Below are 24,973 nucleotides of genomic sequence, written 5' to 3' on the forward strand. Positions count from 1 at the left end.
TCCAGAAATCTTCTTTATACTCCATCTCACACCCCATATGTGGGGCATATGCACTGATGACATTCATCATCACCCCTTCAATTTCCAACTTTACACTCATCACTCGGTCAGACACTCTCCTCACCTCCAATACCCTCTTGACATTATCTTCCTTCAGGATTACCCCGACACCATTTCTCCTGCCATCTACACCATGGTAGAACAGTTTGAAACCACCTCCAATGCTCCTCGCCTTACTCCCCATCCACTTTGTCTCTTGTACACACAGTATGTCCACCTTTCTTCTCTCTTCTCTCCATCATATCAGCCAACTCTCGCCCTTTGCCAGTCATCGTCCCAACATTCAGAGCTCCAACTCTCACCTCCACACTTCTACCCTTCCCCCTCTCCCACTGCCTTTGGACTCGCCTTCCCCATCTCCTTCGCCCAGTCGTAGCACAATTTCCACTGGTATCCTGCTGACCACCGGTACCGGTGGCGGTCGTTGGTAACCCGGGCCTCGACCGATCCGGTATGGAAATTCGTTTTGTTGTCCGCATAATGATTTGGCATCGGTTTTTACGCCGGATGCCCTTCCTGACGCAACCCTGGTCGCCTCTTACGACACACAGGGATATGGTACACCTATTCTAACCGGGGCATACACCGGGCCCAGTTAAACTGGTACTCATTTCGCCGACCTCGGAAGGATGACAGGCTGAGTCAACCCCCTGGTGTTATATATATATATATATATATATATATATATATATATATATATATATATATATATATATATATATATACGTACATATATATGTATACATACATATACATATATATATATATATAAATTCAGTGGCCCAATGGGGTTTGAACTCAGGACCTTTTGGGTCCCAAGCCACTGCCCTTCCCACTGCACCAACACCAGGCTTATATATTTATCAATTTTTTATATAATATATATATATATATATATAAATAAATAAATAAATAAAAAATATATATATCTATATATCTATATATCTATATATCTATATATCTATCTTTATATATATCTATCTTTATATATATATATATATCTTTATATATATATATATATCTATATATATATCTTTATATATATATATATATATCTTTATATATATATATATCTTTATATATATATATATATCTTTATATATATATATATATATATATATATATATATATATATATATATATATATATATATATATATATATCTTTATATATATATATATATATATCTTTATATATATATATATATATATATATCTTTATATATATATATATATATATATATATCTTTATATATATATATATATATATATATATCTTTATATATATATATATATATATATCTTTATATATATATATATATATATATATCTTTATATATATATATATATATATATATCTTTATATATATATATATATATATATATCTTTTATATATATATATATATATATATCTTTATATATATATATCTTTATATATATATATCTTTATATATATATATCTTTATATATATATATCTTTATATCTTTATATATATATATATATATATATATCTTTATATATATATATATATATATATATATATATATATATATATATATATATATATATATATATATATATATATATATATATATATATATATATATATATATATATATATATATATATATATATATATATATAAGAGCCTGGTGTTGACGCAGTGGTTAGGGCAGCGGCTTGGGATCCAAGAGGTCCTGAGTTCAAGCCCCGTTGAGCCACTGAATTAATACACCAGGGGGTTGACTCAGCCTGTTATCCTTCCGAGGTCGGCGAAATGAGTACCAGTATACTGGGCCGGTGTATACCCCGGTTAAAATAGGTGTACCATATCCCTGTGTCGTAAGAGGCGACCAGGGTTGCGTCAGGAAGGGCATCCGGCGTAAAACATGTGCCAAATCACTATGCGGATCATCATGGATGATCTGCATCATGGATGATCCGCTGTGGCGACCCCTAACGGGAGCAGCCGAAAGAAGAAGAAGAAGATATATATATATATATATATATATATATATATATATATATATATATATATATATATATATATATCTTTATATATATATATATATATATATCTTTATATATATATATATATATATATCTTTATATATATATATATATATATATATCTTTATATATATATATATATATATATATATATCTTTATATATATATATATATATATAAAATCCACCAGCCCCTTCCATTTGAAGCAAACTTGGTGTTTTTTCCACATTGTTAATGTTTCCTCTCCACCCTGCTTCTGTTTGCTCACAGGGTGTGGAAAGCACCTCTGGGTCAAGCGAGCTGATGGAGTGCGTGGCGGGACGACGAGCGGAACTGAAGGCAGGTGTACTTCATGCCACCCACAACATCAGTGATGTTCGGCTCAGCGACTTTAATTGGGTCCTCAAGGTGTGGTTTCTCAAAACTCTTGTTGACTTCATTGTGCCAAAGTGATGCTTCCCGACTTGAAAAGTATTTACAGTGTTTACAAGTGAATGTAAAACTTTTGATACTTTATTTATTTCTTTATTTTGCTCTCTTGCAGCTGGCACTCTCAAGTGACCGTCTGGCTCGCCTTCAAACCCCATTGTTGTCCCTCGGTTTGAATGTGGAAGGACCAGGTGTGGATGGATACCACGAGCAGATTTCCCTAGAAATGGGACGAGCTGAGCTGCAAAGCCTCGTTTCCACTCTTGAACAGGCCAGCAAGGTTGTCAAGCATTACTTTCATTTTATATTTTTCCTCCTTCTGCCTCTTCTTCATCTTCCTCATCCTCCTCTTATTTTTCTACTTCTCCAGCTATTTGGAATTTGTTTTAATTCTGTTTATATTGTTGTCCTTGATGAAAGCCCTTTGTGTATGTTCCTTTTTACATTCCTTCACCCCATTCCCATTGCCCTCCCTACAGGTCGTTCAACAAACAAAATGACATCCACACACTTCATTAGATGTAGGAAATTGGCGCACAGCTCACTGGCCTGGCAGATTATCAGTAGGCGCACACCGGTCGTGGACTCGCTCGTGTCTGACAGTTGTGGCCTCTCAAGCGTGTGCTGCCGTTGTGGAGTGTGAAGGAGAAATTGCAGGTGCAGTCCACAAAAGATTAGCCACCCTTTCCAAACAGTGTTCTCCACTCCCCTCCTCCACCTCCCCCCTCAAAACTCATTAAAATAACCAAATATCTTCCAGCAATGGGTTTTTTTTTCGGGGTGGGGGGGGGGGAAGAGACATACAAGTATTACATAGACAAAAAGACGCAATCCTTCCAATGCCCCTTACACCTCCAAATGCCTTGCGTTTCTCTTTTCCTCCTTACCTTTCTATCGCTCGATCCCCTTTTCTCTTATTTACATTAATTTGAATCGGTTCAATATGTGGCACCTGTACATGCATGTTCGATGGCCCCTTAGCTCGTGGCGACAATGATGTAGATTGTACAATGTGTGGCCGTGCTGTTGTAATACAAGCTGCCTTTTCATTTTGAATGATGTTCATGCAGAGTGTGTTTGTTTAAAAGAAGAAAGATAAAACAGATTGCAGACACATCGCAAGTTAAAGATTCTGCCTAAACGTTTATTTATTTATCGTAAAGTTTTCAGTACAGGCCACTCTGCTGCCCAACGTCGTGTTGGGAGGAAAAAAAAAGAAAACATTGCTTTGTGGAGTTTGACCTTGGTCTAGCTTGGCACAGCCAGCACCATCCCTCTCACAGGGGTAGTCTCCCTTCGTCATCAATGAAAATATTTAATCTCCACACAATCAAAACCCTACTGCTTGGATTTCTTGTTTATAAAGTTATAGTAATTATTATAATAATAATATGTGACCTTCAGCAATTAGTCAATCCTGCATTGTTCATCAAGACCGACGAAATCAATTTGGTACTAAACTATATACAAGCCGTTTGCTATTGATGTAAAGTGCTGGGCAAGTCTATGACTGGTTTCCCGTGGATTGTGAGACACTACAATGGAAGTGGCAGGTTTCAGAGTGTAACTTCAAAAAATAATAAATACGGGATGTTACTTGCTCAGCTGGCTACCTCGATCCAGAAGTCAACTTAAGGCTGAAGCTAAAATAAATGTTCAGGAAGGTTACAAAGGAGGAGGAGGAGGAGGTTGTTGTAAAGCAGAAAAGATGATTTGCTACTTCCTCTACTACCACTAAAAAGGAGAGAGTTCCAATGTGTAATGGGAAAGGTACTTCGTAAAGCACAGCAAGATGACAAGGAAGTTGTGGAGGGATGCAGTTTGTTATATAAAATGAATCATAGTTATAAAATGTTTGGAACGTTCACCATCCTCTTGCGGTGATGCATTTTAGCATTTTCAACCAGAGTTGTGACTGTCGGTCACTACCATCCGGTACATACTCACATTACTCTGGACTGCAATGATCTGAGATGCGTTTTACTCACCGGCGTTTTGGTCACGGTCGGCGAGAAGCATAAGCTCGCACGCAAGACTAGCGAAAGGTCCACCGTTGAATCAGGAATCATTCGCCATTGTCTCGTCAAAACCGGTGTGATCATGTGAGTGACTGCCGGTACACGTCAGGAATGTAAATGGTACAACTCCAATATGGCTGACAATTCAAATGATATCAAATATCTTCTTTCTTCTCTTTCTTGTCTTTCTGTACACACAAATGCAAACAAATTTGTGTTCATATTAGGATACAGCTTGCACTCTTAAGCACATTGAGGATTTTCAGTATGGCGGCTCGTCAGTCATTTGCAAGGTACACAGAGGTATCCTGCTTGGACGTATGGGTACGTGATTTGAATCGCTCGGCCATGAGATGTATGACGGCGTTTAATATGTTGGTATAAAGTGAAATTTTTGCATTTAGTGTGGATTTTGAGAAGAGTAAAAGCAGTCCACAAAAATCCTTGCGGTATAGTTCTATGGCAGCAGTCCTGTGGAGGCAGCGGACTTCGATGAGTCGACGGGTTGGACATTTTAAGTATGTGAGATAGGAACCCAGAGGGATGGCCATCGCATGAAGTTTTAAACTTTGATAGCAAAGGCATAATTATCACTGGAAAAAAAAGAGAATGGAACAGGAACCCAAAAAAATTAAAAACTCTCAACAGTTTCAGGAATTGGCAGAAAACTTTTCAGCAGAGGAAATGTAAACCCCCTGGCGAAGGGGACCATAGTGAAAGAAGTGAGGGTCGTGGGAAAGGGGGATGGCTTGAGGTGGAAACCCCGAAAGTCCCCCTTCCCATCCGCAATGCGAAGTCAATGCACATAGTAGAGCCAGTAAACGAGATTGAAAAAGAGGAAAGTGACCGGGAAGATGATGCGTGACCATTTGTCAATGACGTTGACATCACTCAGGTCTGGGATGCGGATTCTCAGTTGGGATTTGCGCCGAGGTGGCAGGCGGCCTTTGCGACCCACAGTAGCGGAAACACCTTGGCCCCCGGATCGGCCGCCACACGCCCGGCGTTCCATGGTGCTCAGACCGGTGCCCGCACCTGCGGTTTCTGAAGGTGGGCGTCTGAAGGTGCCCGTCCCGACCGTGGCACGCACAAAACTCGTGTGGTCGTATGAGGAGATACCGCCGTAAACCAAGCTTGGAGGTGGAAATCCGGGAGTACGGGAATCGCCCGGGTATCCTCCGAGGCCCAGTGTGGGAGCACGACCTTCCTGGCCTGCAGGACCTGGCCGGTCGAAGTTGGTGGCAGTGTCTGGAGGAGAGCAAGCCTCGTTTCGGACGTCCAGGTTGGTTAGCAAGATCGTGCTGTGGGAATCGCCCTGTAGTGTGGGAAAGTAAACAGGACATCAGATTGGTGTTGCCTTTTTCTATCTTTTTCTTAAACATAATTATTGAGATAATTTATTCTTAACAAGAGTAAAATCATTTGTCACCCACGTGGCTAAAGTATTGCTACATCCCACTTTGTGCAATCTGATAAGTGATTTCTCCTCCACCATGTTGTGCTTATCCATACATGATCTGGATACGAAATAACTGCTTCATCAAACCTCCGTACATTAAAAAAAAAAATTTGTGGACACTCATGTAACAAAGCCAATTGTGTTTCATACTCGGCCCATTTGACAGCCAACCTATCTCCGTTACCATTCTCACTTAACAGCTACTCCTTGGAACCGGTTCAAGCAATTGCGAAGAACATTTTGGACATGATTAATTTCCGAGGCCAGCGGACATCAGCCAAAAAGAATATAAAAGTGATATTTCTCTCGATTGGAGTGGATTATTTATTGCCTGTAACTTTAAACCGAATTTTTGCAACCCTCACAAGAAAGTTTTCTAGATTACACTGCTGCTAATGATGAATCTTGGTATCTGGACAATGAAGGCATGTTAATAGTAGTGTAAAGTACACGAAATGTGGTTTAAGTAAAAAAATTGAAAGGGTGAGTTTGATCCTCCTGAAATCGTGATGCGGCGTTACCACCGATACCTCACAATGCATAGGGATAGTTATTCTCTCCATCAGTTGTTTTAACTCGAATGGCACTCGGTAGAGCGCATCGCATAAATCAGCCAGGCTGAACAGTTTACGTTTCGTATCCCACCGACAGGCCGGATATGCATCTGGATCTAAACCAAAATAGAATCTGATTCTTCTTGTCACCAACCCAACTCGTCCACAAAGCTTCGGGTGAATCCGTCCACAACTTTTTAAGATATCGTGCTACATATCGTTTTTTGCATTATCTCTCAAAGGTGAAGAATCGCTGAAAAATTATTGGATCTGGATCCTGATCTTCACCAGAATAGGAACCAGAGTTGGTGTCAAAGCCACCCAATGCTCGCCTGTTTATACATTTATCGTTTTTAAAAGACTAGTCTAATAATATTTTTTATAAAGCATTGCAGTGAAGTCTGATCCAAATAATTTTAAAGCAATATATGTATTTGTATATTGTAATCAGTAATAAGAGCGCAAGTGGGCACAATATACGCCCGAATAAGAAGGTATATACAGAATTGTGCTACTACATGGAAAACAGCATCCTGGTTGCCAGGGCAACCACTTTAGATGATGAACGTATGTCATGACACACAGTCTCCACAGTCTGTACCTATGTACCAAATATGAAACGTGAAAATTGAAAACTTTGGGAGTTCGAGTGCGGACAGGAACAGACAGACGGACGGACGGACGACCGGTATCACATAATACGCCCCGATATATATATCGGGCGTATAAAAAATAGTGGTAGATAAAAACATTGGAAAGGAAAAAATAACTTGCACCAAAAATTTTAACATTTTCACGCTCACGCCGGGGGTATCGCTATAGCTCTGTTCTTCGAACAGGCGAGCTAAAAAATTGGTCCCTGTCACGTACCCAATCTGCCCACCCATCCAAGTCCGTCCGTAACTTTTTGAGATATCGTGCTCATAAGAGACGGACAAATAGGTGGCAGAGGTAACTGGAGTGAAGTCGATGGTACGCCATCACAGACCCCCACACTTTCCACTTCAAACAAAGTTGAAAGATGGCAAAAAGATGTCAGGAATGATCCAATATCAAATTTTGAGTTTAAAAAAAATTTGTCCCCCATTTTGACCCCCTGTCCCCACACCCTGGGGCATGAACTGGGAATCAAATCCAAAATATATTGTTACATTTGTCATGCATCTCCCAATGTTGATTGCATATATATATAGTTTCATTTGAAAATTGTGCTCTTGATTCCATTTTTTGTAATCTGACCTTTTGACCCTGCCTCATGTGGTGGGGCCAAAATTACACTGCTCTTGCACCTTTGAGCCATGTGGTGATCCTAATCACCAGGTTTGGTGAATTTCTGCCTAACATGAGGAGAAAGCATGACAGACCTGATCTGCTTATAATACCACCCCCCCCCCCTTTTCTTTTTTCAAAAAGTGTCGGGATAAGAGAATTAAGAAAAAATTAGAAGTGAGCCTTTTATTCTTGCACTGGTTGAAAGAGCTCAAAAATAGGAGGTTATATATTAACGGCAAAGAAAATAATAACAAGTAGTGCCAGGCACAACAAATCCCACCCATTAAAGGCATAAAGTTATTTTGGGGATCAAATTTAAATTTGATACATCCTTAACCTGATTGTTGATTATAAGGAATAGAATAAGGAATATTTTAGTCTCAGTTTGAAGTCAATTAAACCATTTTTGACGAAGTTATGACCGTAAAATGATTTTGACCTTTCAAGGCCACATAAGGTCAAAGGTCATGGTGTCAAATGAAACCCAATAAAGGACTTGATATATGTCTTCCATAGTAAACACGCATATTCCTAACCTTTTTTGATTTATAATGGAAAATTTGTAATTTTGACCGATGACCATGACCCTCAAAACTTCGGACCCTACCGATCTTCACAAATATGCATTTTTCACTATAGGAATGGGTCAGATTATAAGTGACAAATAGAATAAGGTTCACTATAAGCTTAGTTTGAAGTAAATCAGATCATTTTTGACGAAGTTATGAGTGAAAAACGATTTTGATCTTTTCCTGACCTTAACCTTGACCTTGACCTTTGATCCAATTGGACCCAAAAGTTAATGGGGTCGTCCAAGGTTCATTGCCCACCTGTGGATTAAATTTGATAGTGTTTGCTAAAGCAGTTTTGCCGTAAAGTTGCTAACAGACAGACAGACAAACAAACCGGACGATTACAATATCCCGCTCCCTCCCTCCGGGGGGGTGGGGGGGGGGGTAATAAATTGAATGATTGAGGTAGTGGTCTGCTGCATATACACTGCCTGGGTTAAAAAAAATTTATTTTTTGTCTAATTGGGGGGAAAAAAATTGAAATTCCCTCGTTGGTGTTGCTTTGGATTCGTTTGGAGCAACTTTTACTTTGTCATGTCTTTGAGGAGTGTTTCAGGGTGTGACAGACAGACGTTAGCTCAAATCTATCTATCGTCAGGGATCATTTAATAGAACCTTCTACATCGCTACAAAGTTAAAAACGATTTTTTTTTTGCCTGAAACACTCCCTGGCTCGTACTGATGAACCTCTGAAAGTTTGACATTCGTTTGGACATCTCTGAGAAAAAATGGGGAGACACATACACACACACAAACGGAGGTGGATACTTTTGAGACCTGGGAGGGCTCCGTTCCACCTTCTGAAACCTGCATACCTACCCGACCCCTTACTTTGGGAGCATGCGTTTCTCCATATGGCTGCCCCCCTCCACTCCCAGGCAGATACCTGGCCCATCCCCATCTCTTCGGGATGGGATATTCTAGGCACTCACCCAAAGGGAATGCCTCAGGTTAGTTAACCTGAGGAGACCACCATCTGGTGGTCAGTGATGTAAGTGATGGAAGAACTTGACACCCAAGTGATGTTTTTTATTTTTTTGCAAATATCACTTGAAATTCACAGCCCAATGAAAATAATTAAATAAATAAATGAAGCAACAGGGAACCCATGCGGCTGTGAACAATGCAGCATGCAAAGGGTTAACCAGACGTGGTAAAAAAGACTGTTCAAGAGGTTGACGAATCAGGAATGATAAGGACAACGTACATTACATACATGCATAACATTTCTCAAACTAGAAGGACACTCAGAGTCCAGCACGTAATGCCTGAGCCACGAGAACATATCTGGCCCAATACGTATTTGAAATATCATGCTATACAACACAATATGGTTTTTGAGCCCTATCTCTCAATGGTGAAGAATCACTTTTAACATTCTAGTAGTCGGATCCTGATCCAGATCTTCACCAAAATCTAATCAGTTCATCCTTGTCACACTCCCAACCTGTTCACAGAATTTAATCCAGATCCGTCCACAACTTTTTGAGATGTCGTGCTATATATCGGTTTAGAACTCTCAATGGTGAAGAATCACTTTAAAATTCTAGTTGTCGGATCTGGATCTTCACCAAAATCGAATCAGTTCGGCCATGTGACACGCCCAACCTGTCCACAGAGAGACAGACAAGCCAGCAGGCAACATGGGTGGTCGCTATATAAATGCATACTAGTCATACAGTTTTTGACGGATCGGGCTGAAATTTTTTGACAAAGAGTTTGATTATAGTGCGCATAAAAGCGCGGAAGCTGATTTTTGATTTTCGAAAAAAATATATATATATAAAAATATTTTTCGGATTTTTTCAAAAAATTCAAAGTCCCGTTGCTTGGCCACGGTGGCATCCATAGCAACGGTGATCAAAAGCATACAACTAGATCCTGGTATGAACCTACCAGTCAAGTTTCATCAAAATCAGTTGACTCCTCTGGCCTCCAGAGCCGTCCATTACATACATACAGACAGACGGAAAACCTGAGAATAACGGTAGTCTAGCGACCACCCAAAAGAGATGAAAACATAACCTCCTTCACTTTCGGTGGTGGAGGTAACTAGAATATTCCTGTTATGTCACTCAAGAGACTCTAAACGATGTGATTGATTGCAAGGCACCACTCCATTTAATCCGCAGCACAGGACGTTCACAAAGCTCCGACCCCGTTAAGATGGCCTCTCCCCCTCGCATCATCATCTTCCTCACAATCTCTCAACGTCCGGCAATTCAACAACAACAACACGTTTGGAAAGAATACATTTAAGAAAGAACACAACAATTTCTCAAAGTTTTATCTACTTTTTTTCATTTCCAGTTGTTGCCTATGATGCGGGACGTCACATTTACTGGAAATAGCGTCGTCACAATAATGAGCAGTGTTGCCTGGTTTATGGAGACCAAGTGATGATAAATTGTGATGATCTTGACAGTAAAACTTTGAGAAATGTTCGTTCATTCGCAAGCATCAAACCGCATGATTGTATCCCATTTCATTATTATTGTTTTTGGTTCGCGAGCGCCAGCAGTGACCACTATTTTCGTTGTGTCTGTTGGGTCGCCTAAATAGGTGACCCTTATTGTCAGCAATTCTGTTTGTTTGTTCGTTTGTCGTCAGCATAATTGGTAGTAAACGTGGGCGGATTTTGACCAAACTCGGGTGGTAGGTACATCTTATGACCTCGTGCTTTGGAAATTGTGATGGTTGCTAGGGACGCTTTGGTTCCCGAGCAACAACCGAAAAACCTTCAAAATCGGTACCGTTCACGCGAAATCAATTCCGAAAGCCATTATCCCACGTCGGGTTATGAAATTTGTCACGAATGATCTACAGGTGATGCTCTATCAAATATATTCCGCTTTTTGTGATATATGGAATTCTTTACCCGCAGCGCCCCCTAAAATTAGGGTATGCGTGAAAATTGGCAAAAATGGAAGGCCCCCCCTAGCGACCAGGTAAGTGCATCGATACGAATGAAACTTTGCAGGTTCATGGTACTCAATGAGTACTACAACTTTGCCTCAGGACATATTTACCGATTTCGCTTAGGTCAGGGGTCAAAGGTCAATTAGTGCAAAAATCGATAATATGCGAGAGCTGGAGGTGCCTTCGCACCAAATGCTACTCCTCCTCGGTTATGGTCGGATGGTCATGAAAATTCACATGAATCGTCTGGAATACATTGTGCACAAACGATCGAGCCGGATTTTTGATTTAGATCTTTGTTCACCCACAGCACCCCCTCAAACTTTGGGGATTTCCGATTTCAAACCGCATTTTCGGTACTTTTCATTCGAATGGATACCGAGTAGTTATCAGTAGATGGAACTGGATGAGATTTGATATGCATAAACTTAAGGTGATTCCCTATCCGCTATATGACATCCATTTTGCTCTATATCTTATAGATTCCATGCTCGGCGACCCATCGCCGCCTACCGGCTTGTGTATGTATGTATGTCTGTCTGTCTGTGACTCTCTCCAGAGCATAGCTCCGTGACGTTTGATGCGATCTTGATGAAACTTGGACACAAGGTAGATATCATGGTCTAGTTGTGTCTTTTGGTATGAGGGCGTTTTGGTACCCTTGTGGGCGGAGCCACGCCCCTCGTGGGTGGAGCCACGCCCACTTGAACTTTTTTCCCTCTATTTTTTCTCGCAATTTCATTTCCCAGAAGCTGTGCGTAATGTCCATAAGTACAACATATAAAAAAATCCGATTTGATTTGGTCAATTTTGACGGAAGAGATAGGTTTTTGCTCTGGTTATTTCCCGGTATGCTGCTTTCCCTTCCCTGGTTGTTTGAGGAGGGCTTCCTCAAAAGCTTCCACTAACTCAATTGCACCTATTATGGCATTGTTCAATAATACCCGTGAACCATCGTCGCCTCCCGGCTAGTTTAACTTATCACGGTTTGAATTTGGAACGGTAATTTGTGGACACCCTGTATACGAATGAAAACAACCCAAATCGAATCCTTCCATTCAAAATACTCGAAAGTACTGATAAATATCACAGTAAGAAGTCGAAGAGCGAATTGGAAAGCAATCAGGCGGACCGATTGATTCGGGGTGACTGCAAATGGAAGACAAGAGGAAGTGATGCATACAGATGGGGATTGAAGGAATTGGTCGGTTGGGTAAAGCTCATGACGTCACGCACGCAATAGAGTCAGATTAGAGTGGTACCTTGCGTATCGGATTGAGATCTCCACAGATCACTCTGTGTGTGAATCCATGCGAGTGGAATGGAAGCAACACATAGCGGTTTTGAAATTGTTCGTACTTTCCATCCAATACGGGGTTTAACGACACAAAAACGGCTCCGCAGGTTTAAAGAAAGAAAACGGGTCAAACCCGCAGAATATGGGTCACTTGCTGCATAAGCATGCGTAGGGTTTCATTGAAAGTCGCTCTTCTCCGCTTCGCATCACGGTGACCCATGCTGTGCACTGAGCGGTGCTAAATCCGACTGTTCATGGTAGGACATCGTCTTGCCTCGTTTATGCCTTACCCTAAACATCGCCTTTCTGTCGCATCTCCCTTTCATTATTGGCACCTTGCACAGCAGGGTTCAGTACAGCAGGGTTCAGTACAGCTCGGCTCTTTACTTTGTGGTGCCAAAATAAACTCCTTTTTAGATCCTCGTGGAGGATCTCTAAGTCTTAAGCCCCTGTCACACCTTGACGTTTTAGCCAGCGTATGCCGACGTATGAAAAATTTGGCGAATACGCTGGCACACGTCGAATACGTTATGGGTAAGTTTTTTTTTATACGTTAAGAGCACGCTGAAGCACATGTCATAGTACGCCGAGCTCGTCGACAAATTTTAAGCATGCTCAAAATTTTTCGACATATGCCAGCGTATGACTCACACGTTCCGCATATGCTGGCCATAAGTTGTAGGCACGTTATGCGATAAATCAAACCCAATCGTGTTTACACACCACCCAGCGTTTAATAATCACTCTATAGTCTATATAAATCAAACCCAATCATGTTAATACACCACCCAGCGTTTAATAATCACTCGATATAAATCAAACCAAATCGTGTTTATACACCGCGTTTATAAATAAAATAGGCATTTTTTGGGGAGGCGTCCATTCATCGCGGATTTTCACTTCTCGCGGGGGGTTTGGAACGTAACCCCTGCGATAAACGGGGGATGACTGTATAAATAAATAGATGTATATATGTATGCATGTACATATGTATATATAAAAATAAATATATGTATATATGTATATATTGTTACGGCTGTGGAAATTCACGATACACCATAAAGGGTCCTCAGGTGAGATATATCGATAAGTTCATGTGGAGTTAGCCCACACCCGTTGTTTAGAGGGAATATGTTTGATTCATCCGGGCTGCAACGCTTTGAGTTAGCCATTTTTCTTTCTCTATCGTTATTTTGGACCATTAAGCCGCCAACAACTCCAACACCACCACCTTCGCCTCTTTACCTCCACAACTCCATCCCGCAAACATCGCTTCACCGCCATTCCCAAACGACGCCCGCCAACCACCAAACCACCACAGCAAACCCCCACCACCTTCACCTTTCTCCTTCCACAACCATCAGTTTCAACCACCAGTCAACACCGAACGTCGTACTGTCCGAAGCCGTTCAGTGATTGCTGCCGAACGCAGCAAGCCGCGAGTGCAATGGATGCCTTTACGGGAGAGAAATTCGGATCAGGGGAGGTTCACGCCATTTTTCCTCCGTCCAATGGGCGAGCGTTGGGCGGTGTGGCCCCACCTCCAAGCGCGATGAATGTGGATTCCTTACGGGAGAGAAATTCGGATCAGGGGAGGTTCACGCCCCTTTTCCTCCGTCCAATGGGCGAGCGTCGGGCGGTGTGGCCACGCCTCCAAGCGCGATGGATGTGAATTCCTCTCAGGAAGGAATTCGGATCAACAGAGGCTCACGCCCCTTTTTGCCACACCAATGGCTGAACAGAGGGTGGCATGGCCCCGCCTCCAATCGCGTTTTGCTCCTAAAATCTGCATACAGGCTCCTCCCCCGGTCTATAAAAGACACGAGTCTGTGTGGAACTCGTTGTAGTGTGGGGGTCGCTTTTCTCGTCGTTGGTGTCGTCTCGTTGCTGGGCTAGTCTCGTCGTTGGTGTCATCTTGTCGCTGGACTCCAGCCACCTTCGCTTTCACAAGCGACCAAGCAAGCAAGCCATTCCCCTCGCTCTACCCTGAGCATCAACAATCCCCCCCCCCCATCCGCGCTGAGATAGTGCCGGTGGACCCGTTCATTCCCCACCCTAACCGTGGTGCTGACCAAACCGTGCTTGCACGGAGCACGCCGGAGAGGGCTCACCGACCACGCCAGGGGCACGGAGTTGGGGCGCAGCTGCGCTGATATTGCGGCTTGCCCGCCATCGCGTCACGAGGACGCGGGTAAGACCTTTTCGGTCTCGTGGACCTGGCCGCTCCTCCAGGTTCCGCGCACATTTAGTCCACGGACCCAGTCTACCTCCCTGCCTATGGGGAGGTCTTTCCTGTTTATTTTGAATGAATGATGTGGCGCCGAGTCCCAACAAGTATAATTGTTTAAGTGTTGTAAATAATTATAGTCGGAAGTAGTGCTTTTGCTTTTGTTGCATTTTGCTTTTGCTGCACAATGCATTACTGCCTTACGTGCATGTGTTGTGTGTGTGAAATAAAAGTGCTTGCTTGTTGAACTGTTTTCCCGTTTCGTTGCGTCCTTTCATCCATTGAAAGTCCCATCTTGCATCACGTAAGGGATTGGTAGTGGGTTGAAACACCCAATAAGTAATCTGAACCGTCGAGGTCGACGATAACTCCGCTCGGTTATCCCTGCAGCACGGAATGAGCCGCTTAAGCAGTTCGTGTCCGAGTCGATCGTGCGGCGAGGTACGATCGCCCGGTCGACCACTCGCGCAGGTACTTAGGTGAGTCGAATTTGGCGAGCAACCCTATCCTGCGCGGGTGGGCAATTGGCACGATCGTGGTGAGGTTAAACCCCCACCCGTGACTGACTCCTGGCGGAAGTTCCAGGAGGGTCACGACTGAATTGTCCGTTCCGGTGGGCGACGCATCGCGATTCGAGTTACGTGGCCGATCGCACGCCGGACGGGCCGAAATTCGTAACAATATGTATGTATATATAAAAATAAATAGAAGTATATATAAAAATAAATATATGTATATATAAAAATAAATATATATATAAAAGCAAATACCACCTGTCACTTCCCTAATGGGAAGACTAAGAGGGGAGTGGCAGGGAAGGTAGTCTGAGGGGAGGGAAGGTAGTGTGAGAGGGAAGGGAAGGGAAAGCAGCATACCGGGAAATAACCAGAGCAAAAGTGCTTCCAATCGTCGATTGCAGAAGCGAACTTGTTGCTGTTGCAGACTTTGCTTTCTTTAAATCCGCATTCTCAACCGTCACGAATCGGTACTTTATCTGGTGTTCAGTTTTAAAACGTTTTTTTTTTCATGTTGGATGTATTACAGTGATGAGCAATGTCTCTTGATCAAAGTGAGCATGTCTTGATTAAAGTCTTGATCAAAGTTTCTTAACCTTCCTGAAATACTTCCAAACTGCACTTCTGGACCTTGTGAACGACATGTTGTCAAAACTTCATCAGTAGATTTATTGCCTTCCCATCTGTCAGCAAAGCAATAAGCACACTTTACCGGTCAACTCTAAATGCCTTGCTACTCATTTATAAGGAACACGTCCTTGGGGTATGTTTAGTTTGCAAGTCACTTGCTTTTGATGCTACATAGAAAACGGGATGCCCCAGGGATGTGTTCCTTTTCAATTAATACATTACCAGGCTATGTGTAACTGGAACATGGTGAACAGGGACAAAAATATTTCCCTGAAAAACACAAACGAATACTTCTTTCAATGAAGTCACAATTATTCGGAATCGATGTTGATTCCGGTTCACGACTCGATTCCTTTTGATTCCATGGTTGGAATCAACTACTTTGGAAACTATTCCACCAATCATTATTAAAGCACTCCAACAAAACGGTTGATAAGGAACGGCTGGCTGGGTCATACGAAACACCGTCTGTAGATTTTTGGGGTCAAGAGGTCATCCTTCATAGGGTAAAAGCTCAACAGCTTTTTTTAATTTCTAAAAACCTCAATTTTCATCCGATTGACTTCAAATATGAAGAGGATTTGCCGATCAGGTCACTGGATTAAACCACCTATTATTTTTGAGGTCAACATTGGCCAAAAGGTCAACAGGTGAAAACGTCAACATAGACCAAAACATCAACATAAACCAAAACGTCAACATAGACCAAAACGTCAACACGGGCCAACAAACAACAAAACGTCAACCAACAACACGGTCCGAATCCAGATCAGGCCTATCAGTGGGATAGCTGAGGCCCTAATCGTAAACTAATCAGCATGGTGGAGGTATGTGCTCCACCAACTCACCAAGTGTCCTTGTAGTTTAATATGTGTAATCCCAACTGCCCCAATATTATACCATATGTCAATGGCCAGTCAATAAGTAACCTTAAAATATTTTTCACAAATTGTTTATTCCATGGACGTGTGTAACAACTGCTATTTTTCAACAAGATCTCCATTGCGTTCAATGATTTTTTTCCAGCGCTTGACTGAGGCCAAGATTCCTCTCGAAAATATTTATTTTGACTGCTTGTATAGGTATTCGTGCACCACCTCATGGAACTCTTCGTCGGATCAGAAAGTAGTTCCACCAACCGCCTCTTTAAGTGGCCCAAAGATGTGGTAATCCGAAGGGCCGAGGTCTGGTGATTAGGGTGGATGAGGAACACACTCAAAATGCATGTCCTCTATTTCTGCAGCTGGAGCACGGGCAGTATGGGGCCGAGTATTGTCATACTGCGCAAAACACTGGTAGTGAGTAGTCCAATGTAATGTAATGTGTGCATGTAATGCTCTACAAGTGGGCCTTGGCTATCCCAGAAGAGCATCAGCATCACTTTTCCAGCGGACGGCCGTGTGTGGAATTTTTTGGGCTTTGGAGAAGTTGAATGGAGCCACTACTTGCTTGCCCTCTTCATTTCTGGTTGGAAGTAGTGGACCCAGCTTTCAGCCCAAGTCACTACGTGCTGTAAGAAAGTGGCACCTTCTGTTTCATAACGTCGCAGAAGTTCTTCACATGAGGCCAACTTTCTTTTCTTTCAGTTCAGGTGTGAGTTGTCTCGGCACCCACCTTGCAGACACTCTGGGGAACCCCAGCAAGTTGTGAATGATATGGTGTGCTGAACCATGGCTAATGTTCAATTTGGAGACCACTTCATCCAGCAAAATGCAACGGTTTTCCCTTAGCACACACTCAACTCCTGCAACCATTTCTGGTGTGTCGGCTGTGTGAGGCCGGCCCGAGCGAGCAGCCTCTGCCACACTGAACACTCCACTTTTAAAGTTCCTGTCCCAGTCGTACACCTGCTGCAGTGATAAACATGCATCACCATATTGCATCTTCATTCTGTGATGGATTTCACTGGGATACACATCCTCACTTCCCAAGAAATGGATGACGGAACGTTGTTCCTCCTTGGTGCTGACTTCTAAGGGAGCGACCATCTTGCAACTGCTCCACTGACTTCATACGCTCAATGTTACCAGATCTAAAACAGGCAAAACATGACTCTTACCCATAGATAAAACATATATCATCTACAACTACACACATTACATTCTCGAATTTATTTTGCCATTTTATGGTTGCTTATTGACTGCCCCTCATATGTTTCTATATAGATATATATATATATATATATATATAATCTATTCTAGTGTGTGCCCGTACGTGCGTGGCTGTACATGCAAAAAAAACAAAAAACTTTCAAACCGCGTGCCAAAAACAAAAACCACCCAGGCCGTTCCTTTGCTTTATCGTGCCCGTATGTGCGTGGTTGTACGTGCAAAAAACAAACAAACAAAAAAACTTTGAAACAACCCCCAGCATCAATTGAAATCATATCAAACGAAGAAGAAGAATTGTGACGTCAATTGTGACATCATAGCACTGTGTCCTGTCATTGGTTTGGTAAATAAATGGCCATAACTTGGGAACCACTTGCCCCATTAATATCAAACCTTGAAAAGTCACATACTCAGGTCCCCAGCAATATACCTGGCAAGTTTCAATTAGATCGGAGCAGTGGTTGTCGAGAAACATCGGTCACAGACAGACACACAGAGATTGCTGAAATTATAGATAGCTAGATATATCTATATACAACTTCTTTAACAGCCAGAATTATTTCCACGTTATCGTGGGGTTGGCGAGGCCTGACATTCGAGTAAGGTTAGGACAGGCATTAACAATTTGGTTTGGGTGCCAGCAATCGCTCACCTCCTCTCTGAAAAGGATACCATGGGATATTTAGCATCCACCAACAAATACCGGCAGATGGGTTGCAGGGTTTAACATCCATCTGAGTTACGGCACAGACATTGATGCCTCGTCTTACCTACGAATCACCAGGATGTTTATAGTTGGGCTGAAATTGAACTTGTTACTGACATTATAGATGGGTCTTTGCCTTCTTTAACTTTTTTTTTTTTATATATATCTATCTCTATCTCTCTATCTCTCTATATCTCTATATCTCTATATCTCTATATCTCTATATCTCTATATCTCTATATCTCTATATCTCTATATCTCTATATCTCTATATCTCTATATCTCTATCTCTATCTCTATCTCTATCTCTATCTCTATCTCTATCTCTATCTCTATCTCTATCTCTATCTCTATCTCTATCTCTATCTCTATCTCTATCTCTATCTCTATCTCTATCTCTCTCTCTCTCTCTCTCTCTCTCTCTCTCTCTCTCCCTCTCTCCCAAGCTCCTCCAGGACACAGAGATTCTTCCATTAACCTTCTCATCATTATCCTCCCATAAGAGGTTTTTTTTATCCATCCACCTTCACTTTGTTGTTCCTCTTTTCTCCCGTTTCAGCATCTGCCTTCTGGCATTCAAAATCAACAGCAAAAAGGAATGCTCCATCACATTATTTGCTGCAGAGCTTCATGCAAGTGATCCAGCACCACCTCGATGAACTAATTTAATCTCCCATCCCTATGTACGATCTTTTCGACCTCCATCATTCAGATATAAACCAAGCCTCTTATTTGGAAGTTAATGTTTCCTCCCCTATCTCTCTCTCTCCTCTCCGTATTTGTGTCCAACTTTTGGCCGCTGTCTTACAATCAGTACCTTTCATTTTACCCTCGATCTCCTCATTCTTCCACGAGCCCAGATTTGTACACCAAAAACTACAACAGGCAGATAATCACAATATATCTGAGGCTCACCAAAAGGTAATTTGACATATCATACCTGTGTTATATCTACATCCCAGCAATTCAACTGACTGCATGCAGGTCATGCTAATTATACAGGTCACCTCAAGTTGAGTCTGGTCATGGTAATAGGTATATGATTGTCTTCTCTTTTTGCAAAACACAGGAATCTTCAACGTCCACATCTAAAATGCAAACTGATAGTCAGCTTTACATCTTCCTCTGAATGATTCTCCGACATCCTTCCCCTGATGACAATGCATCATATTGGTCGTTGTTTGGAATTAAATGCATCTGAAACAGGTCAGAGATTAGTATGCTGCCAACTTAATTATTCTGTTGCCCTTAATAACTGTGAGAGCTTGAAGGACCAATTGCCATGATCTCAGACTGTTGCTCTTTGTTACTTTGGTTTTAGTCACAAGTGCCAACAAACTGACGACCATCGAATAAACTCAATCATTCTTACAGTTCTTACAGAGCAGAGATCGAAGAGCAAACAAGAGAGGGCATTCAGAGATTGCAGACCCTTGCCAGAACTTCTTTTGAGTGCTGTACTTTTATAGGTTTTAGGGTAAATCCAATATGATTGCCAACCATGTGACCTATGATATCACATGTGTGAACCTTTTGTTCCTCATGGACAGGCGGTCATACATGTAAAGTTTTGCCTGGATCTGTTCCGCCACTTCAGAGATTTTTGAAGGTTTAAAAAAACAAAAAACCAATATGGCTGCCGAATCATGTGACCGATGATGTCACGAATTATTTTTCTGTGGACCATTTTATCCCGAGATGACCCTCAAAAAATTTCAAACTGAACGGATGTGGCATTCTACATATACAATTATGATGTCATAACGAGAGCACCTATGACGTCATAAAAAACCTCACTCCTTCCCATGTGGAGTACTTGCAGCGTGCCAAGTTTCAATTTTTTTTTCTTGGTGCGGTTTCAGAGATACAGAGGTCCAAAGTTTTTCCATTTTTCCAATATGGCTGCCACACCACTTAACCTATTACGTCACAATTATCATTGAAACATTCAACATGAGTCGTCACACCAATGGTGAAAATTTCGTCTCAATCCGACAAGCAGTTGCAGACAAAAACACAAAAGTTCTGTGCGGACAAACAGACAAACAAACGGACCCACATGCAATACCCTCTCCTCTGGCGAGGGCAACAATCAAAGAAATTCCAATGCTGTACGCAAAAAGTTGACGAAATGAGGTTTCAGTACCCAGTTATTTTGGTGTAAATAATGCAGAAAACAAAAAAATTACCAAATATCAAGATCTCAAGAATTAAGTGCAAAGATCCTAAAGCTGAAGAATTCCAAAATTGTACCAGTGATAATTGGAGCAACGGAAATGATAAATAAGAACCTCACAAAGATCCTACAAACCATCCCTGGGAACATTACCACAAAGGAACTACAGTTGGTGGCTGGCCGGGACTCGGTGACGATCATGAAAAGAGTCCTCAGAACAAAACTCTGAGAACAACACAACTTCACATCTTTGGCCCTGAATCACGATCCTTCACCGAAATGAAGGTGGATACTTTGAGTCCTGGGAGGACTCCAGTCCACCTTCTGAATCTCGAATTATGGAGATAACAATCAACGAGACACACACACACACACACACACACACACACACACACACACACACACACACACACACACACACACACACACACACACACACACACACACACACACACACACACCTTGAGGTTTTCTTGGTGTTTAGTGAAAGTTAAAGTTTAAAGCTTGGCATGCTGTTAAACATAAATAATGAAACTTAGAGATTGAAATGGAAATATTTCTAGATTTAAGATGGCAACTGGAAAGCAACTTCTTTAGACTGCAAACAAATATAAAACAATTTTTTTGCTTAACCTACCTCCCCCGCCCCTCTTTCCCCATTAACTGTGCATGTGAAGTGATGAGGGCAGGAATCCGAGGCAAATATGCCAAGCTCTACATGTTCATCTTTCTTTGATTTGATTTGGTATATCTGAGCTTACATTCAATTGATGTCGAATTAACGGAAATACAACAGTTTAACTTGAACCATCAAACGCCATTTTGAATTTTCTTGCACATCTCGTCACACGTCAAAATCCCCCCCCCACCCCTTCCCCCAAATTAGATTTTTCAGAATGTATGACGTTAATACTTCCATCATCGATTTTGCCCTTCTTGCTCACCATAATACCAACCCTTCCCATCCCACCTTGGCCCCTTCGGCGGTCTGCCTGGCTGCTGCGGCCCTCTCGGCCTCCTTCTTGGCGCGTTGTGGCCCACGTCCAAAAAACAAATAATTGACAGCAGCGTACTCGAGTAGTGCAAGGAAAACGAAGAAGAAACAGCCCATTAGGTAGATGTCGATTGCCTTCACGTATGGGATCTTGGGCAACGTTTCACGCAGGTGTGTGCTGATTGTGGTCATGGTCAGCACCGTTGTTATGCCTGTGGATGCAAGTCGAGTTAGAAATGAGGATTGAAAATGGTGTCAGAACCGAGGTGTTATTTGCTCTTAAAAAAGATTGACACCGGAAATGAAACCATTTTACCGGAAGTGCATGCCCACCAAGCTTTGTTGGTTTGCAACAATATAATCTGGAAAATGCTATAGCTTTAATGTACATCATGCCATCGTTACCTAGGGCTACACGGGCAGCGGAGGCATCGTAGTTGATCCAAAAAGAGACCCAGGAGAGGATGGTGATTAGTATTGTTGGCATGTACGTCTGAAGGATGAAGTACCCAAGGTTACGTTTCAGCCGGAAGCTCAAGGACAGGCGAGGATATGAGCCTGTTGGGTTTAAAGAGAAAAGGCAATGGAGAGGAAGGGGTTAAGTTGAGATTAGAACCCAAACTTTGCTCAGAGCACGAAGTGATCTTTTTTTTCAGTTCAAGGATTAGATGTGGAATTGCTTGAAATAATATTTTTCTCACCGGTAGCAAATGCAACGTCCCGAGACACCAGGTTGCAATCGACGATAGTGAACTGTGGCAGTTCCACATCCTTGACCCCCTCAAGGGCTTTTTCCTTTTGCCAATAGAACCGGATGTCGTCTGTTGTGTATCCATCTGCAAAAGTGAGAGAGAGAGGCGAAGGAATGGAGGAAAAACCAGAATATGAAATCCTCCGAATGATTATACTGATATTACTCATGGTATCAGGTCAACAATGTAATGGTGTTAGTTTTGGCTCCACATTAAATATCAGTGGTCCATTTATGTTGTTGATTTAACAGGACTCATTGTATCTTGAAGGTTAGGCCTTAAGTGTTCGAGCTGTGGCTGATAGTTTTGGATAATCGTGTGATGTGCGGCGGTTGACGAGCGTCGTCGACTCGTTTTTCAGGTGTGTCGGTGAGAATCGTGCATCAATCTTCCTGTAGTGCGACTCCGACAATCACCGACTCGGCACAATATATTGACCAGTTAAACTTCAGCGTTCTGAAGCTTCCGGCCACAGCATCACATCATCTGCAGCATTTAGAAAAAGTAGTTGTAGCTTTTTTGAAATTTGAAGCCAAGAATGGTATTGTTAAAGTTCAATGTTGTAGCCTGAGCCTGACCTATGCTGTTAGGGTTGGTTGGTTGGATTTGGTTCAATAGATTTTTCTCGTGTTTTTTAAAGTGTGTGTATATATATATATATATATATATATATATATATATATATATATATATATATATATATATATATATATATATATATATATATATATATATATATATATATATATATATATATATATATATATATATATATATATATATGTTGGGTCTAGGTCAATAAAAGGCAGAAATACCACAGTTGCCTTCCCAGGATGGGTTCCCTTGTGCACCATCTGCATAAATCCAGACCAGCCTGGACGTGGCATTGCAGAAACGGTGCAAGTGTCCATAGGATATCTATCTGAGGTTTCTGAACCGGTACCTGGTTCATGGATCGAAGATAGGCAAGCTCACGGAAACATAGCTTTTCCTGCCCCTTGGGATAATTGTACTGATGTATCTTTATCTGGCCTGCCTTGATAATTTCATTGCGACTTACATTTCTTTGTGGGACCATGCTAGAGATTGTTTTCCCTGGTGTTAATGTGGCAATCATCCCCATCCCATGGAATGTACCAAGTCCATCAAGTGTTCGGATATTATGATTTACATTATCTGCCACATACTGAACAAAGTGACCTTCAGATGCAAATGCTGTATTGTGTTGTGTGACAGAAGCACTTCGCTCAAACATTTGGACTTCCTTATATGAGCTGCAGAAGCCATGCTGGTGCAGGGAATCTATAAGGCACCTATTCATCCAAATTTGTTTTAAAATATGCATTAAACACTTATAATGTAATCAAGTTTGTTATCCATCAACATCATTGCTTGTTATAAAGTTGGAAGAAAAGTATCAAAATCACTGCTAAAATAATGCAACTTTTTAAAGACATTTGCCTGGTAAAATGCTAATTTTTAGATCCTCGTGGAGGATCTCTAAGTCTTACTCACGTTGTTGTTCTTCATCTTCTTCTTGTGGACTTTTTTGTTTCACAGCCTACAGTTTTCATCGAAACTTCCTGAAACTTGGCGTATATATGTAAAAATACCCTGCGCAGACAGTAACCATCTCCAATTTTGAAAATTCCTCCTAGAAAAAAAGTTACGACGTCAAAATATCTCCGCTAATGGAAATCGCCTAAAAAAATTATCTCCGAAACTCGGCAAGCTTTTTGAATTCTGTTTGTGGGAATCGAACAGGGCATTAGCAGAGATGAATTACCGCACATATGATACATCACTATGATGTCATATCAATTTTTATGACGTCATTCCTATTTTTTGACATTTTTTGTTTCACAACCCAGAGTTTTCATCGGATCTTCGTGAAACTTGCCATGTATATGCAGAAAGCCCACGCGCAGGCAGTAACCATCTCCGATTTTGGAAATTCTTCCTAGGAAAAAAAGTTGACGTCATAATATCGCCGCTAATGGGAATCGCCTATACTATTATCTCCAAAACTAGGCAAGCTGTTTGAATTTTGTTTGCAGGAATCCAGCCGGGCATTAGCGTCACAATGACGTCATATTCGTTATTATGAAGTCATCATTAAGAGCACGAGGATCTTAGCTCATTTGAGCTTGTTATATAAAAAAAACTGTAATCTTGATGATTATTTGTTATGGAACTAATCAAAACAGGACTGTCCTTGATTGTAATGTATTAATTGACAGTGGTTTTATTCAAATACATTGTATGTTGCAT

General features: G+C 41.5%; 2 protein-coding genes across 2 annotated transcripts in view; one reads left to right on the top strand and one right to left on the bottom strand.

Annotated features, from left to right (window-relative positions):
- Positions 1–2,266: 2,266 nt before the first annotated feature.
- Positions 2,267–3,259, top strand: COMMD8 (COMM domain containing 8). The gene is made up of 3 exons (XM_085848878.1): positions 2,267–2,479; positions 2,616–2,780; positions 2,980–3,259. Exons 1-3 carry the CDS (start codon positions 2,306–2,308, stop codon positions 2,998–3,000), a joined length of 360 nt encoding a protein of 119 aa, XP_085705004.1. The 5' UTR covers positions 2,267–2,305; the 3' UTR covers positions 3,001–3,259.
- Positions 3,260–3,623: 364 nt separating this feature from the next.
- The window catches only part of GABRB1 (gamma-aminobutyric acid type A receptor subunit beta1), a 103,705-nt gene continuing 82,355 nt past the window's right edge, over positions 3,624–24,973 (bottom strand). Inside the window, exons 6-9 of the mRNA XM_085848877.1 lie at positions 22,652–22,786; positions 22,356–22,508; positions 21,927–22,162; positions 3,624–5,833 (exon numbers count right to left, since the gene is read on the bottom strand). Coding sequence (XP_085705003.1) covers positions 5,315–5,833; positions 21,927–22,162; positions 22,356–22,508; positions 22,652–22,786 — 1,043 coding nt within the window. The 3' untranslated portion in view covers positions 3,624–5,314. The remainder of the gene's footprint in view (positions 5,834–21,926; positions 22,163–22,355; positions 22,509–22,651; positions 22,787–24,973) is intronic.

The sequence above is a fragment of the Eptatretus burgeri genome, chromosome 12 (genome assembly GCF_056783735.1).
Source record: "Eptatretus burgeri isolate ZD-2024b chromosome 12, Ebu_testis_v1, whole genome shotgun sequence".
Taxonomy (NCBI): Eukaryota; Metazoa; Chordata; class Myxini; order Myxiniformes; family Myxinidae; genus Eptatretus; species Eptatretus burgeri.

Excerpts from the sequence above, each read along its gene's own strand:
- COMMD8 (XM_085848878.1), top strand. The coding sequence starts at position 2,306 with ATGTTTCCTCTCCACCCTGCTTCTGTTTGCTCACAGGGTGTGGAAAGC. Across the intron at positions 2,480-2,615 it reads ACTTTAATTGGGTCCTCAAG|CTGGCACTCTCAAGTGACCG; the intron begins GTGTGGTTTCTC and ends GCTCTCTTGCAG. Across the intron at positions 2,781-2,979 it reads CTCTTGAACAGGCCAGCAAG|GTCGTTCAACAAACAAAATG; the intron begins GTTGTCAAGCAT and ends CCCTCCCTACAG.